The 16,960-nt window shown below is 37.3% G+C and overlaps 1 protein-coding gene across 2 annotated transcripts in view; it reads right to left on the bottom strand.

The window, feature by feature from the left end:
• Positions 1 to 16,960, bottom strand: part of ANO10 (anoctamin 10) — a 122,178-nt gene that overhangs the window by 40,444 nt on the left and 64,774 nt on the right. For both annotated transcript variants that reach the window (XM_064704730.1, XM_064704729.1), the window contains exon 12: positions 517 to 633. In XM_064704730.1, the coding sequence (XP_064560800.1) occupies positions 517 to 633 (117 nt within the window). The remainder of the gene's footprint in view (positions 1 to 516; positions 634 to 16,960) is intronic.

Raw genomic sequence — 16,960 nt, 5'->3', positions numbered from 1 at the left:
AATTGCTTTGGAATGTTTGTTAAGTTTATTGCAGAATATACATTTTTATGCAATAAAATGAGACTACTGTATGGACAGTAAAATAGGGCAACATTACTATTTCCTCTCAACACAATTATTTCAAACATGTTCAGACTATTTACAATTTCTGATTACTACTAGAGCCAAGTTAACTGTTTACTTGTGATGGTATTTCAGAAATGAAAGAAATTCTAGTGCTGTAATAACAAATACCTCCAGGAGTTGAAACAAGATTTCATAGAGCCTAATTTCCTTAAAAGTGACAATATAAACAAAGTATGTTTGCACACATGAGGAAAATAGACATTATAAGGTGCCACACTACCAGTCACACCAGGAATTTCAAGCTGTCTGAAAGGGCACATTATTCTCCTGGAGTGGATTTGCATATAATGGTGGGTTGGAAGGACAGACAAATATGTCAAAGCTCTCTGCTCCACTCCTTAAGTAATGATGGATTAAGAGAAAATGAAGCTGCATCTGAAATGCTCTTACCTGTTGTTTGAGAGCCTCTAAAGATTCAAATTCCAATTTGGCAAGTTTCATCTGGATATCTCTTGGTTTATCAGGAATTACAAATGCCATGATAAACTTTATTGCTAGTAGCAAGTGCTGTGAAAAAAAAGGAAAAAGAAAAATGTTGTTTTATAGAGTTTGAATCATGAAGAAAATAGCATAATATTCCTAAATTTTAGTAATAGAGGTATAAACAATGATTTCTTGTGACATGTACAACACAGCTCACTATAACCACATTAAGCCTGAGCTACTCCATATTTTTTCTGTTTGCAGTCATTCATAATTTGAATCTAAACACAGATAGTCTGCCTTATTTCCATAGTAATCCTATTTTCACTATATACTATAACATTCTAATTGAATTTTTTATTTGTGATTCCAGATAAAATAATAGCTTTTAAAATGTATTATTAGTGTATAGGAATTGAATATAGTATATACTGCGCCCAGTATATACACTTTCAGAGTGAATTTTTTTACATGTATATAAATATATATATATACACACACATATATAATACTTAAAGAAGTGGCACACCCATGAACAGAAACTTTTCAGGAAATGGAGAAACATTCCATATATAAAATGTCAAACCAGTAATGATTTATCGTAAAATTAGAGACTGAGCAGTCTCTAAATTTCACTTAAATATACACGATCTCACATAACACAAATGCCAAGCTGTCAAGTCAGTAGTTTTGTTTCTTCATTTATGTCAACTACAATCTAAATAATAAATCTTCTTCTATCAAGGCCTGAGCTGACAATACACTGCATATTTCTAAGCAGGAACTTGCTCCCAGCTGAGAAAGACAAAGCAACACTGAATGTGCCTTATATGTTATATGTGCTTAACTTCAAGCACATGCTTACACTGCCATGATGATACTCATGGAGGTGCTTAAATTCAGGTAGCACATACAAACTACTTCCCAAATTCCCCCAAATTTTAAAATATAAAATGAAGAAGAGCAGTGCTCCTCTCTGAAATATCATCTTGCTGAACTGTATGATCTTAATGGACTTGGGCACACAAATAACAACATAACAGACAAAAAAAATCCCTCAGATTATGGTATTACACAAGCAAGAAGCTAATGAAAATACTACAGGCTTCAAAGAAGCTGTGATGAAATTCTAAACAAGCTGATATATAAGAACTAAAGTAAAAAGTATGATTATGCTAACAAGAGACAAAGAGCCATATGTTAAAATATTTCTTAAAATGCATTGCAGAAACGTAGTAGGTCAAACAAACATTAGAAGGAATAATACCTTCTTTAAAGAGGTGAAAGAAAGGCTGAAAATTGATACAATGAACAAACAAAGACTAAAAGTTTAATGAATCAACTGGTATTGATTTGTGTGTAATGCAATGATTAATACCACATTATTAAAAAAAAATATGTCAACAGTACAACATTCTCTCCCTCATTTGGATTTTCTTTTCCCCCTCTAGTTAATACTGTCTGCTACTAAGAAACCTTTTTTCCAAAAAAAAAAATTATAGCAAATAATGTTAGTTTATGCTAAAAACACACAGCAATAAAACAAGGATCACAGTCAGCTCTGGAGGAATTTCTTAAATGGAAAAAGGTAAAATGTTGAAAACAACAACTGAACAAGACAAACAATACTCCTATGCAGAAGTCATAAGTAATCACAGGTTGAAAGGGGAGTAACTAACCCACAGATAAAATTTTGATATGTAAATGTGAAAATAAAGAGATCAAATTGGGAATAACTCAAAACTAAATAACAGAATTGGGCTAAAATCTTATGCTTAAGGCAGAATTAACAAAAATCAAGGTATCCAGAGAATGATATTTATCTGAAAAGTTACAAAGAACAGTTAAAAAGAGACAGCATCACACAATGTCACTTCTAGATGCCTAAAGTCCTTTGCACTGGGGCTCATCTCACATTACTCAACCAAAAAAAAAAAGTATTTTTGAAATCATATTAAGGAGTGAAAATCAAAGTTTGCAACTGTAATTATTCAAGCACTGCCTCTTGAGGAATTTTAAAAAACATGAGACAAGTGAGCAACTTTATACAGAGACTTCAAAGTAGTTCCAAATTCAAACAGCTTTTAAGAAAATACAACAAATAATTTCAAGGAAATGTAAATAATATTATGGAGGATAGAGACTGCCTAAGTTTTCCCCATTTTTAATACAGGTGAGGGAGGAATAGAAGAGACATCTAGGGAAATCAGAGCAAAACGCAACAAAACCACTGCATTTAATCCTGGAAAACACTGTATCTTTTAAAATAAACTTAGAAGAGCAACATGTTTTAAATTGCTTTTCTATGTAATGACTTTTACTGCAGGATTACCTAACTAGCTCCTTCTCAGAAATTACTTTTCATGCAAGCACTACTCAGCCAACAAACACAAGGATACAGTCTTAAACAAGAAGGCAGACCCTCTGACTCATCTTCAAGCCAGAGAGGGATCAGAAGTTGGAGTACAGATAGAAGTAGTACAATACTACTTTTGCTTGCTGTCATGTCTTTCCTAGGCATCCACTAAAACCCATTGTTAAAAAAAAAAATTTAAAAATTACAGGGTTAGGTAGATCTTTGGTTTACTCCTCTGAAATGGCTTTTTAATGTTCTTTTCTCTCCCATGAAAACAAAGCTTTAGCAGTCATAAAGTGCCCAGACTGTGGGGGATGTCCCTGTGTGCAAGACCTGCAATTTCAGAAAACACACTGGACTTAACACACTGCAGATTGAGCTCAAGCCCACCTCATAACTCCCATGAACCTGAAAGGAGCCAGCAGATAAACAGTCTCCCTTGGATAACTTTTCCAGCTGTTCATATCTGCAAATTTAGAACAGTATTAATAAAACTGTCAAGGCAGAAATTATGAATCTAGGTCATGTGATGCATGAAACCTCTTGAAAATAAATGGATCTATTTTATTAACAGTTTATATTTCATTTTGAAATTGTAAATTGGCAAAGGAAATGTAAGTTGTTATTCAAGAGAATTTGAAGGGAAAAGTGGGGAGTTGAGTAGTTAAGTTCATTATTTCAGTCACATTTCCATACTGATTTCTTAATCTTGTTTAGTGTAACTCCTGGAAGTCAGATCCACAAAAAGCAGACATCTACTTTTAAAAAAGAAATGTCTAAGGAGTATAGTATAAATCACCAGAAGAAAAGATTTACTTTCATTACATTCACACTAGTACGAATATGTTATAGAACCAAAATACTAAAGTTTATCCAAATTTGCTACACTAGCATGAATGCATTTGTTCAATATTAAAAATATCTTAATAGAGCTGATTTTTGGTTTGGGGTTATTTTATTTTGGTTTGGGATTTTTTTTGCTGAAACCAGGTTACAAACCAAATCATTATTTCTATCTGCAACCATTAAAAAGCAGTGAAAGGCAAGAACATGCCTTTCATGATTACAAGAGAACTATTCCACTGTGAGCAAAACCCAGGGTAACATCCCCACAAGCTGTAAGTTCTCCAGTGCCAACAGCAAGGTCCCCTCTCATTTTGCAGTGTGCCAAGTGAGCACACAAACAGCACTGAACCTCTTCCCCCTGATAAATGCAGTGCCATCAAACTCGTGGTCCTGTGCCAGGTGCTTGGTGAGCCAGAAGAACTATTCTGTTCTGCAAAGCCACCAACATGAGCAGAAGCAGCAGCAGCTGTGTTTTGCAGCAGTGGGTCCCCAACCTCACCTCTTCCAAAACAAAAATTGCCAATTAGGGTTAAATTCCTGAAATTATGAACAGTTAATTTGATTTCTATAGTGGATTTACCACAGCAATTGCTGACAAAATCTACTCAACTGAACAAAAAAAAAAAAGAAAGAAAAAAACCCCTAAAAAAACAGTAGCTGTGCTGCTGGTTAGCTGATAAAGTGCATTCCAAACATCAGCTTGGGGAGACATTAATATAATTTTGCATCAAAAGTCTATTTTATAATCTACTACTTATAGAAACTTTCAATTAAAATCAGAAATCTGGACCTAGACTAGCCTAGAACCAGTCCATACTCTGAAGCAAGGTGGTCTCTGGTTACCAACTGCACAAGTGAAGAAGCCAACACCTGAGAACAGCTCCTCATTTGAACCTCTGTCCTCTGCTGGCCTTTGTCAAAGGAAAGTATCAGAGCAAAATCATGTTGTTGTCAGAGAAGGCAGGGAGATCCTTAGTTTCCTTGCTAGGACTACAGATCACAGTATTCCGACATTAAAATAAGCTAAATTCAAACACTATGAACAGATAAAACAAAATAAAACAAAACAAAAATGCAACCAAAAAAAAACCAAAAAAGCTGCCAAACAAAATTTTATCTTTTAGTGGCAACAGTTTTTAGTTTAGTGGGTCTTGCATGTTTCTGAGAGGAGCAAAAATCGCAGGAGGAAAGTGAAAAGTAATTCTGTCAGGGAAGCAATATAGGCAAAGAAAAATGTTCATAAAGCTTAGGAAGTTCAATTAAATTAAACTGTCTTTAATAGGTGTCAATAAATTTATGAGCAAACATTTCTGCAATATACATAAGAAGAAAGCATGACCAGACCACCCTTCCCTCCTGTAGACTGAACTGACTTCAACAGAGAGCCTTGCTAATGAGACAGAATTATCACAGCTAAGGGACTTTAAAAGGGCCTTTCTTCTGCTACTCCAAAAATGCTGCTTTTAAAATCACATATCCCATAATATTATCATAGAATTTTTCTTTCAAAATTTCACTTTATCCAAAAACATGTCCAAATCCTGGGAGAGGAGAGGGGAGAAATGACAAAAAAGTTATTATGTATTGGATCTATTTCATGGTTTCTTCACCTCTCCCATTAATCTTCTCTTCCACAAACATCCACATGCACACACTCACAATCCTGACACCTGCCACAATCTGTAAGCTCCATCTACCCTATTTATTTATTTATTCCCAAAGCAGCATAGCCCATTTCTCCCTCATTTCAGCCTCCTCCTTGCTGAAACTCCAGGGAAACACAAGGACTGAAGGGCAGCCTTCCTGCCTCAGATCCAATGCCTCTTGCCACTCCAGCACAGTGAAATGTGTCTCAGTTCTCAACTGGAATATGCTCACTACAGGTGGAAAGTTCATGTGCTTACACCTGATGTGCCTCTTCAAGACATTACAAAGCACATAAACCAGAGATGTTTCAGAAGCTTGTATCTTTGCCAAATTGGGACAGTTTTCTAATAGGAGCATCCCAAAGCACATTCTTTAGATCAGAGTGAAACTTCTGTCAGCCTGCACACTGCTACCTCAGAGCACAGATACAATGCCTCAACACAACAATAATCTGATTTTTATATATTTATAAATAGCCTACCTTTATTTCTTTACCTATATATCTTCAACTTTCACAAAAGGTGGAAGGCATTTTTTTAAAATACAAAACCTCAAAACTCCAAACTTAAAAGAACCTGTCCAGCAGGGAGAGTTTCAGCCCATCCCATTAAAGTGTGGCTGAGGCAGATGCAAGTGAGCAGATGCTTATTACAGACCGTGGTGGGCAGCGTGAGCAGACAGCATTATCCAGTCCATTTATCATCTGTAACAGAACATCCCTTTCCTCCCCTCACATCCTGAGCACAGACACACAGAGGCTGCCCAAGGAAACCTGGCAGCTCCATTTCTGCCAGAACATTTCACAGACTGTCAGAAGGGCAGGAGCAGATCACCCATCTTCTGTTCACAGAAGCACATTTGAAACCTGGACATGCTCAACGGAGTGCTTAAGGTTATGTTTAGTTTTAAGCGTATCTATGAATGTACTTAGGTTCAGAAAAACATTTAAGCCTGAAAATGCCCAAGTCATTTGCAGAATCTGGATCTTAAAATTGAATGGCTGAATCACAGTGCTTTCTTTTTTTCCTGGAGATGGCTGAATGCAACATGTATTAAATTAATCAGTTTGAAAGGAAAAATGCCAGCTTGCACGGTGTCTTCTTGCATTTACACTTCAGAAACTGTTTTAGGTAGTGCAGAAATCCTGGTCTGTATTTTTACTACCAATCCACTGTAAAACATCACAAGTAGAAATCTACGCTGAAAAAGATTTCAGGTTTAATATGCAGTTCTGAGGTATATTTCAAAATAAAAAGTATTAAACTGCATCATGAGAATCTGGGGTCATTTTACCAGCTCTGGTCTCTAGAAGCACTGAAACACACCTCTTTCCACATAAGTCTGTCTTATGCCTTAAAACTAATTAATTGGTTTCTCTCAGAAGAAGCAAATTTATTCTGAATACTACAACTGCTTTATATACTATCAAAATGAAAAAAAAAAAAAAAAAAGAAGACATTTCCAGACCAGCACTGCTGAGCAAGAGACTAACAAATAAGACAACAAGAAAGGGTTTTTTTAAGTAAACAAAAAAAGAAAAAGTTAAGATAATCTCTAAGGAAACCGATTCTGTGCTCATGTTTCCAGGAAGCAACTGCAGAAGCAATGAGTTAAGCAAAGCAAAAAATAAAATACTGCAAACATCATCTCCTAGTGAGGAAACTGGTCTTTTCTACCCTTACATATTTTTGTACTCTCCTTCTGTTTTCAAGAAGAACTCTAGAAGACTGGTTGGAAAGCAAGCACAGCAAGCCAGTCCTATTTCTGGAATTTAGTCCTGCTCTTGGAAAGCCCTAGAAAGTTTTAAAATTATAATATAAAAATTATATAATATATCTAAATTAAAGAAATATAAATTAAGACATGTCAATTAAATAAATAAATATGTATTAAATCAAGGGAAGTCAAATAAATATTCTATCAAGAGATATACTAATAAACTCAAAAGCACAAGTAATCTGGTCAGTTACATAATTGTGAGTATTTTTCTGTCTTATGGCACCATCATGCTTTCTAGTAATTCAATTTTTTTTAAAAACAAATTTTCTAATTGTTTATAACTTATTTTTACTAGTGTTTAAACCACAGCTGTTACATATCATATTCAGCCAGTAATGAACTAAAGCATTATCTGGTTTTGATTAGACTTTTGGAAAAGATTTAGAAGCCCAACTGTTCCCTGCAATTTTCTCCAACAATAACAATTAAGATGGGAGGCAGCCCAAAATCTTTAGAAATTTTGTCACCAACTTACCTGGCACTGGAAAAAACCCATTAGTTCATTACTTCTCACCATGTACATATCTGTTCAAGGCTTTTACAGATATTTTACACTGGGATTTTAAGCCTACCTTCACGACTGAAGTATGAAAAAAAGAGGGCCAAGTGCTAGCAGAGAGGGTGTTTTATACCAAGCCATACAAACATACCCAAGCAGCATTTCCCCTTCTCTCCAGGGAAATTGCAATTTTTTTGTGTCTATCACTACAAATTAAGGATTGAGCATGTTCTAGAAACACCTGGTGAAAGAAAAAATTCTAAATAAAAGGTCTTCTGGTATCAGTCTTCCACAGAGACACCTAATTGACTGCAGCTTGGGAAAAAACAGTTGACCCAATAATCTTGTTGTATAAACACAGCACATTCTGTGACACAAAATATTTTATGATACAGCACACTTGCAAAACTGTCTGTATAAAAGCCTCTATAAAACTCCTGCATACACAAATGAGTGTTTCAGACATGTTACAGGAACAAGATTTTTCTCACATTCATTTATTTAATCCTGTAGTTAATTCAGAAGACATGAAAAAAATCACTGGAGGTGCAAATTTGTCTTGGAGGTTGTAAGTATATGCTAATGGTTAATTTTACAGTAACCCAACAGTCTTCAAACTTGCATGATAATTCACCCCTCTCTATGTTACCATTAGGTAATCCTGAAATGTTTTGGCACAATGCTTATCTCAGTTTATGGCTAGCATTTAATAGGAACTGGGATGAGAGTTGCCAAAAGCCAAATTAGCTAATGCTGAATGTAATGAACAGCAGAGCTTTGATCATGCTCTGAAATAAATTCCAAGTGAAAAGTGGAAAGAAGGATGGCCATGGAATTAAAATTGACAGTATGATTAATTCAAGCCATATGAAGGTGCCTCTTAGCTGATTGCTAACGTTACATATTGGTTTCCACACTGACAGGTATAGTTTACTGTCAAAATGCCCTAATGCTCCACATCAAAGAAGGGGGGGGGGAAATTGCCATTTCCTATTAATCTGTAAAACTTATACTTCTTTCTACATTTAAGTCATACATTTTTCTCTGTGAAAAGAGAGAAATTATGGCATGAGTCACTGTACTTATGCATTGTAAGGAATTCTGTTCACCAGGGCTCAAAAATTCCTCCTTGGTTACCAGAGTAGATGACCTGTGATTAGTAAGGAGATATGAAGCACCGTTTCTGCCAGGGTTTTAAAAGTGTTAGTTCAGTAATAAACAGAATTTGTCACCTACTGCAAATATCACAGACTTTAAGAACTCTTTCTTCCTGCCTCAACCAAACCTCACTTTTCCTAGTCCAAGCTGAAGTGAACACAGGTCCTACTGAGCTGTGGACAGATTCAGCAAAGACATCAAAATGTACACATATGAAAACAAATCCACTGTACTTCAACAAGCCTTACAGATGGTCTTCCCAAAACTGTGGGGTGGTTCTGGAGACTGAAAGACAATTAGACTTATCTTTTTTTTTTCCCACAGTTTGAAAACTGGCGATAAATGGGTGATGGAAAAGGTGATGTAGCATCTACATTATAATTTAAGCTATTTTAAACATTGAAATTTATGTTCTGTCACCTTGACAGCAAGAAACAAAAATGGTAACTGGTGTTTAGTTTTAAGGGTGAAATCTCAGCCAGTCATTCTTCAAGATGATACACACTTTATCTTTTAACTTTAACTGTGAATAACAAGTTCTCCAACTAGATGCATTGCATTATATTTACAGGCATTTGCTTATTTCTCTCACAACTCCCTGGCTGCAGTCTTAGGATGCTTTCAAAACTGATTCACAAGAACATTCATCCTGGTGAAAAATCTCTTTGCCTTACAACACCAAGATAAATAAAGAACCATAACTGAATAAACATGTTTTAAACAAAACATAGTGTTTCACCACACTGCCAATGCATCTTCACTGAATGAGTAAAGATTTTAGTGTAATGCACAGCTTTCTTCCTACTGCATTGCATTCACCCTGTTCTAAGTGGTTTGCTTTGCTCTACTTCTGTTTGAAGTTGTAAGTAAATTCTGTAGGACATGGCACATTTTTTGATCTGGACCAAAAAGGTGACTCATGCAATGTTAAATAATAAACAAAATGTCACAGGCATGACTCATCAGAGAATAAACCAACGGTATTGCAATATATCACACTCTAATCTGCAGATTGTCGTCTCTATTCCTGTGCAGTTTTAATCAAAATGAATTAATTGAAAAGGGTCCAATAAAACTAGCTAATCTGAAACAATTATGGAGGGAAAAATCACAACTGACTATTTTTCATATTGGGAACTCATCACCTGCATTTCTTCCTGTAAAAACTAAGGGGTTTTTTTGCCAGAACTATGCAAAGTCGAATAATCCTTTGCTTTTCCATAAAGGTCAGGAGGAAAGCTTTCCATTCAACTGGAGTATTTTATTAAACATTGCAGCAGGTGTTTGGATATGCTGCCAACTCCTAAAAAGCTTTCATTAAAACAGTATCTTAAAAAAAAAATAAAGACCTATACATCCTTCTCAAGCCCTCTTTATCTGTCTTTTCTCTGGATGGGTATTCACAAAATTACACACCATTTTCTCTGGTTTGGAACACCATTACCTGCCCTAGCTATAAAAAGAGTTCTTCATCAAAGCTGCTGGAAGCTTGCCATGCAATTCTCACATCAGCTTTTATGGCCATTGCAGATCCCTGCAACAGAGTACAGCCCAGAGTTTAGCCCTAGCTGCTAACCTGCTTCAGCTTCTTAGGAACATAATTGGTTTGTTCCAGCTGACAAAAAGGGAATCTTTACTGTGTGCCAAATTCACTTTTGAGACAAAATCCTGCAGTTAACGCTGAACTCTTTGTGTCATCTGCAAGTAACGGAGTTTTGCAGCAATAACACACCTCCTAACTTTATGCACTCAAATAAAAGCAGCCTAAGAAACACTTCCAGAACTGCTCATGTCTTTAAGGAATGCAAAGCCCTTGGAAAGGAGTATTCTTCACAAGAGAGGAAGAACAAGCCATGCTCTACACAGTGGCATTCAGTGATTGTGTCAAGTCCTTCTGTCAGCTGAGAAATGTGAGTCAGAATGTGAATCCCAGCACAAAGATTACAAACCAGTAATTCCTATACCCTGGGATACACGCAGCCCAATCAGTGCAGTACTGTTCTCCAAAAATATCAACATAACCCAACACTTACAGCTTGACAAATTCAGTGGGCATTTTGACATCTCAAAAAATTCACGCTTGAAACAGAAGAGATTGTCAATTAACTCTGATGTATAAGGAGAAATGAATACCAGAACACATCAACAAATGCCTTTACTTACTCATTTAAGAGTTTTTTTTCTGAGACTTGGTAGTTTGCCTTTTGGAACTACAAAGCCAACAGTTTAATCTCAGTGGTGTAAGACCTTTGACAACATGTAGTGAGCACAACTTCTCATCTCCCTACAAACAGCAAGGCTGAAAGCAAAATTTAAAAAAAAAAAAAGATAAAAAATAAAATTAAAAAGCTCTAAAAGAGCTCTATTTACAGATTTAATTGGAATTTTAAGACCCTTTGGAGAAAGACCAACTTGCATCAAGGGCTCAGCATCACTTTGTTGCTATGAAACACTATCATACAGGAATAATCAGCCATAAAAACCTGCAGCTGACTCGTTCCATGGCAGAAATGATCTTAGCTGAGAAGGACACTTTCAATTTAAAATAAAGTAAGTAGCAATTTTGAACATGGCTCTGAAATATACCTCAAGAATCTCAAACTGCTAACTGAGATGTCAGACAAGCTCCTGGACCTTAGTAACTAAATCTGAACCAGTCCTTGTGTAATTATCACAATGCACCAAGCAGAGACAGGTGGAAAACGGAGACACTTCACACATGAATGTCAACAGAATTGACCCAGGCTGTCCTGAGATTCTGAACAGCCCAGGGATTAAAGGAAGAAATCAGCTCTACCTGTGGTAGTAGTAGAAGGTCTGCTACTAATAATTCAAAGAGGTAATACGATACCAAAAAGAACACTATCTCAGCTTCAAAACTCATTCTGGGAATGAGAGAAAGCTGTAAAGAGGCATTACCTCACTACAAGAGTAACTTCTGGCAACGGTGACTCGGGCTTGCTGTGAACCAGGACGATGGTGTTACAGAAGTATGTATCCACAGACTTTGAGTTTTAAACCAGTCCTGGGTCTGCACACAGAGACTGATGAAAAGCAGGTATTTACTTCCTGAATCTGGGGACCATTTGTACTTACTGATTTGCCTTATGATCAGACTGAAAAGTAATACTCTTTCTTCTCTTGAGTTAAGAAAACGCTGGAAATGAAAGTATTCTACAGTGCCTTTCCCTCTGCTTGTAGATGAAGCAAGTTACTGCTCCTTTTTTGTGCTACGTGTGGGTAAGGAGAGCTCTTCAGGACAAGCGAAAGAAGCATAGAGAAAAAGGCAAAAGCATGTACAAGAAATGTGAATGCACATTCCTGTACATGAAAGTACAGGACTGAGCAAAGCTGGTGCATCAGGGCAAGGCTCACTGCAAACAGAGCACGCCTTGGAATGGACTGTGATGCCCCAGCACTCTGCCAGCTTCACTGCCCCCAAACAGCAATGTAAGCCAGTCCACCATCTCCACACCCCGCTGGCTCCAATAGGGATAAGATGACTCCTGGGGTGCAGAGACAGGTGCTCACCTCTAAAAATAGGCAGTCCTGGTAAACTAATGCAATTAATGTCTTCAAAAGAAACACGTTTATAGAAGTGAAAACACTGAAGGATCACAACATTTCAAATCTTTCATCCAAACAGACTCCCTCAACAGCACACGAATCTGAACTACAAACAAAACAACAGCACTGTGAACTGTCAAAACATGAACAAAATTTTCACTTTGTTGAAACCCTGCCTTTTTCCCTTAGAAGTTCTTTAAGAGCTAATGCTTGAGAGTAGAAATCTCTAAAAGTTCCTGGCCTAGATTTTATCTTTTTCCCCCCTTTTTTATATCCTTGACCGAGTGTTGTTTGTTAATCTAAACACACACATCCTTGTGTACAAAAGAAGTCTTTCCAATATTCTCAAAAAGGTTAAAAAAATACAATGGGAGAACTTGTCCAGGAATGCTTGAGAGGTCTGGCAGTAGTTGATATATGGGGTTTTGTGGCATAACAATCAAAGAATTATCTTCTAACTTAGTAAATTGTTACACAAAGCAAAAGGTTAAAGTCATGTCAGATAATAAACAGGCTCATAAATCAGTTTGGCTATTTACATTTGTTTCCTAACATCTCATCCAATATTTTTACTCAGAGAAGAAATATGTTTCAAACACAGGAAAAAAAATTTCTCAGTCAAGCAGTATTTGAAAGTAAGACCTTCCAACACAACAAAAATAATTATGAGAATAAAAATGAGTATATTTTTCCTTCACACCTTGGGAACATTACCATTCTTTGCTAATACTGAATGGTTTTGGATTAGATAAAATGCCTTCACTGTATATAGCAATTTAAAATCCATTTTTATGGTGATGCACCTAAGCACCACAGATACCAAGTTCTCTCAAGCCAGAAATAGCATCTTTACTAGTCAGCAGACTAGTTCACTAGACCTGGATCACTTTCAATGGGAACAAACATATTACTCCCACATCTGAAAAGTATCTAGACTGTTTACAGAATGCACAGGGATGTCAGATGCAAACCAGAAAAGTTCAAACACTGTACTGCTTTCTCCATTTGTTTTACATGACATGGGTTTTGTTTAAATTTATTTTTTTTCTGCATACCTGATCTTTTAACATTCATTACTATGTTTCAAACACTATATCACTGAACACACAGCACATATATATCACCCTATTTTATCCTGGTCCAGACTTTTAGAAATTTGAGTTTTCTATTGTTGCCTTGTGGGGAAGAGATTCTTTTGTTTTAAATAATTTTGCATCTTTACATGTTGCATTTACTCATTTTTGCTTAACTTCTCTCCCACAGACAGAAAGCATTAGGTAATTGTCATGGTTTGAGCCTGGCACAGAGCCAGTGCCCCCATGAAAATGCCTCACCCTGGTGTCTGCTGTGAGATGTGACCAGGAATAAGCAAAACAGGCTCCAACTTAAACATAAAGAACACTTTATTACCTAAAACTACAGGAAAAATAGGGAAAGACTATAAGGAAAGGAAAAAAAAATTGAAAACCTTACAAAAACCACTTTTCCTCCTCCCCACTCCCTGACTTTCCCAATCCAATACATTCTCTCAAAAACACCAACTGCCCAGCCCGGCACGACACTTTAGTATACTCAAACTGCAGTTCATGAAGAGGAAAGGAGTCCTTCTTGTTCCATAGGCTTCTCCTGGAAACACACTGAAACCTCGGATGCTTCCTTGTCACTTCGGCACCGCCCGGGGGAAAAAAAAGTCCTTTTGCCGCTTGTGACATGTTCCTTCCATGCCCAGTGCTCTCACCACCGAGACATGGCCAGAGCTGCTTTTAGGGTGGTCTTTCAAGGATGCCTTGTCTCACTCCAAAAAGGCACAGTCTCTGCTTTTGGGACAACTGTCCCCCCCATATTTTTCCAACCCCCTGGGGCCGGGGGTCCTCACGAATGAACCCTCCTGGTTTTGAGGCACTGCCTCCCCCTAAATGCAGTCTGTGTCACAGGAACAACTGAGTCCATGGCTACAAGAAAAAGTCCAGCCAAAAGGCCACTCCAAATCATCTCTCCCCATCCAATCATCTCCACAATCTTCGGGCCAAAGTCCTTGTCTCATCTCATCTCTCATCTCCCTTCTTATTCAGCTTCGAGGAGGATTAGCATTTTTGCAAAGCCCCAATCATGCAAGAAAGGGTTAAAAGTTTTCAGTCTCTGCTGTCGGTCCCGGAGCGACTCCCACGCACGCTGCCCACACGCTGCCGCTCCGGCCGGGCAGTCTTCCTCCCCCTTCTCCTTCTGGCTGGCTGCTCTCCTGGGGGGGGGGGGGGGGCTGCCCGAGGGCTGACTCTCTGGGACCTTCCACCCTTCCATCCTCGAAGCCCCCTCAACCCCCACCTCTGTCCAGGCCCCAGGCCTACCGCATGGCGGCCCCTCCCCCGCCCAGCAGCAACAGGCTGGGCGGGGGAGAGAGATCTGAACTCTTCGCCGCGATGTCCAAAAGAGGAAGTGCCAAGGGCAGTGCCTTGCTTTTAACCCCTGTGTATTCTCGGAGGTGTGTCCAAACCCCACTGGCTACACCAGGTGTCAGTATGAAACCCAAAACCTTCATTGGTTTGACCACAGCTTCCCAGAATTCCCACTCCTTCCTGGTCAAACCATGACAGTAATACAGTTCAAAACAAAAATATTTGAGGATCATTAATGTCCAGGATGCTTCTGAAGATATAAGCCATTCTTCAGAATCATTACTTTTCCAAGATGAATACTCAGACTTTGAAACCAGGTAAATGGCAAGAGTATTTTTGTCAAATTGCCTTGCCTGAAGTGAATATAAAACATGCTTTAGCATTCTAAAATATCATTTCTAAAAGAAAGAATGCCATTGCAGAAAAGGTTTACTTAATTATCCTGTAACACTGAAAGAGAGACAACAAGATACAGTTGTATTGATTGGAGAGGTGCTTTGTTACCCTGTTCTGTCAGAGGTTAAGTCCTTGATCTCATTAAGGACATGCTTGGTTGTTAGTAAGGGTAATTTTTCTGACAATGCTCTGCTTTTGAGGGACGCAGATTTAATTTATTTTGGTTGGGTTAAAAGTTCACCTCTCCATTTCTTTCCCTTCTTTTTATTCCCCACCATGCCGGCAATCTTATCTTCACGTGGCCAATTCAATTTTTTTGTCCTTTGTTTTTTTTTTTTTTTAAAGCTTAAATATATATGGCTGACCTTTATTTTAATTTAAATTCTCCTTCATACTTTTAGAATGTTGTCAAACTTGTTATCTGCAGGTGAACTTGTTGTGGCACAGTAAAAGTAGATTTTTTCTGCCCCATCAGCAGCAGGATATGTTTAATAGGACGAATTACCGGGTTCTCTGGTCAATCTATAATTCACTCTGCCATTTCTCAACATATTCCCTTTAGAAATGTACTCTAATACTCTTCTTGTGGCCCAAAGGTGCTATGCCTCAGGAGCCCTCAGTTCTGTATCTGGTATTAACAGTGAGGATATAACAAACACACAATTAACATGCCACTCCTGTGTAATCCAAAGACTGATGCACAAGACCCATAGTTTGCATCCAACACAGCAATCCTGGCCCATTCCAAACATGGTATAGTAACAGTTTAGCATTTAGGTTTACTGCAAGAATGGTAGAGATTCAATCATTAAGGAACTGCTATAAATAGAAAACCTACAGTGATGGCTCACATGCTGTTTTCAAGTGTTATGTGTCTTCTCTTTCTAGATATTTGTATAGCAACAGCATTTTAAAAGAAGATTCATTTAAAACCATATGGTTTTCTGAATATATAATGCTGCTTGTAACATTATACATAGAGCTGTTTTTCAGAATGCATACTTGTCTCTCTTAAATGCAGAAAAACAATAGATACAGCCATTATTTGCTTCAAATATAATAGATGTTTCCTTGACATAAAACACAGTTTCTTAGAGTAAGTCTGGTTAGACTGTGTCACTGTGAAAAAACTGGTATTAAGATCAGGGATTTTTCCATAAGGCAATAAGGCAAAATCCAATTTTGCCAATAAAAACTTGCAACTGAATAGAAATTAATCAAAAGCACAATGCTAATCAAGGCTTTGGGCTTGTTTTAATTTCTTTCTTTTCCCTTGCTATGAGACTTATATTCAAAAGCTCACAACGAACATGTTAGAAATGCCAACCAGGTCTGCTATCTAAAATGCACATGCTGTAACTCTCAGTCAATAATAGGTCTAGGAGAGATGACAGAACAGACGTGCACTCCCTATGTAGTGCATCATATTTCTTCCTTGTATGCACTTAGATGCTTCCCAGTGGACAATCTATTCTTCAATAACCTGTATGAATTTCTGTTAAAATCTTCTGAATAATAGATCTACTTTACACAAAGTAAAGTTACTTTATGAATTTTGCTTTTATATATTCACCTGCAAAGTAAACTCTTTATCTGAAAGTGCTTACAACTGAGCAATGCTCCATTATGAAAACAAGGTTTTTAAATTGACTAAAAGCATTTTCAAGAACACTAACTTTGTTTTTATCTTGAATGATTGCCAGCACAGTTTCCAACCATGAGGGAGCAGACTTGCGTTCCCTTGCTCACTTACTCTGCTGAAGCTTAAAT

The sequence above is a fragment of the Zonotrichia leucophrys genome, chromosome 2, assembly GCF_028769735.1.
Source record: "Zonotrichia leucophrys gambelii isolate GWCS_2022_RI chromosome 2, RI_Zleu_2.0, whole genome shotgun sequence".
In the NCBI taxonomy this organism is placed as follows: domain Eukaryota; kingdom Metazoa; phylum Chordata; class Aves; order Passeriformes; family Passerellidae; genus Zonotrichia; species Zonotrichia leucophrys.
This window is presented reverse-complemented; position numbering and strand designations above follow the sequence as displayed.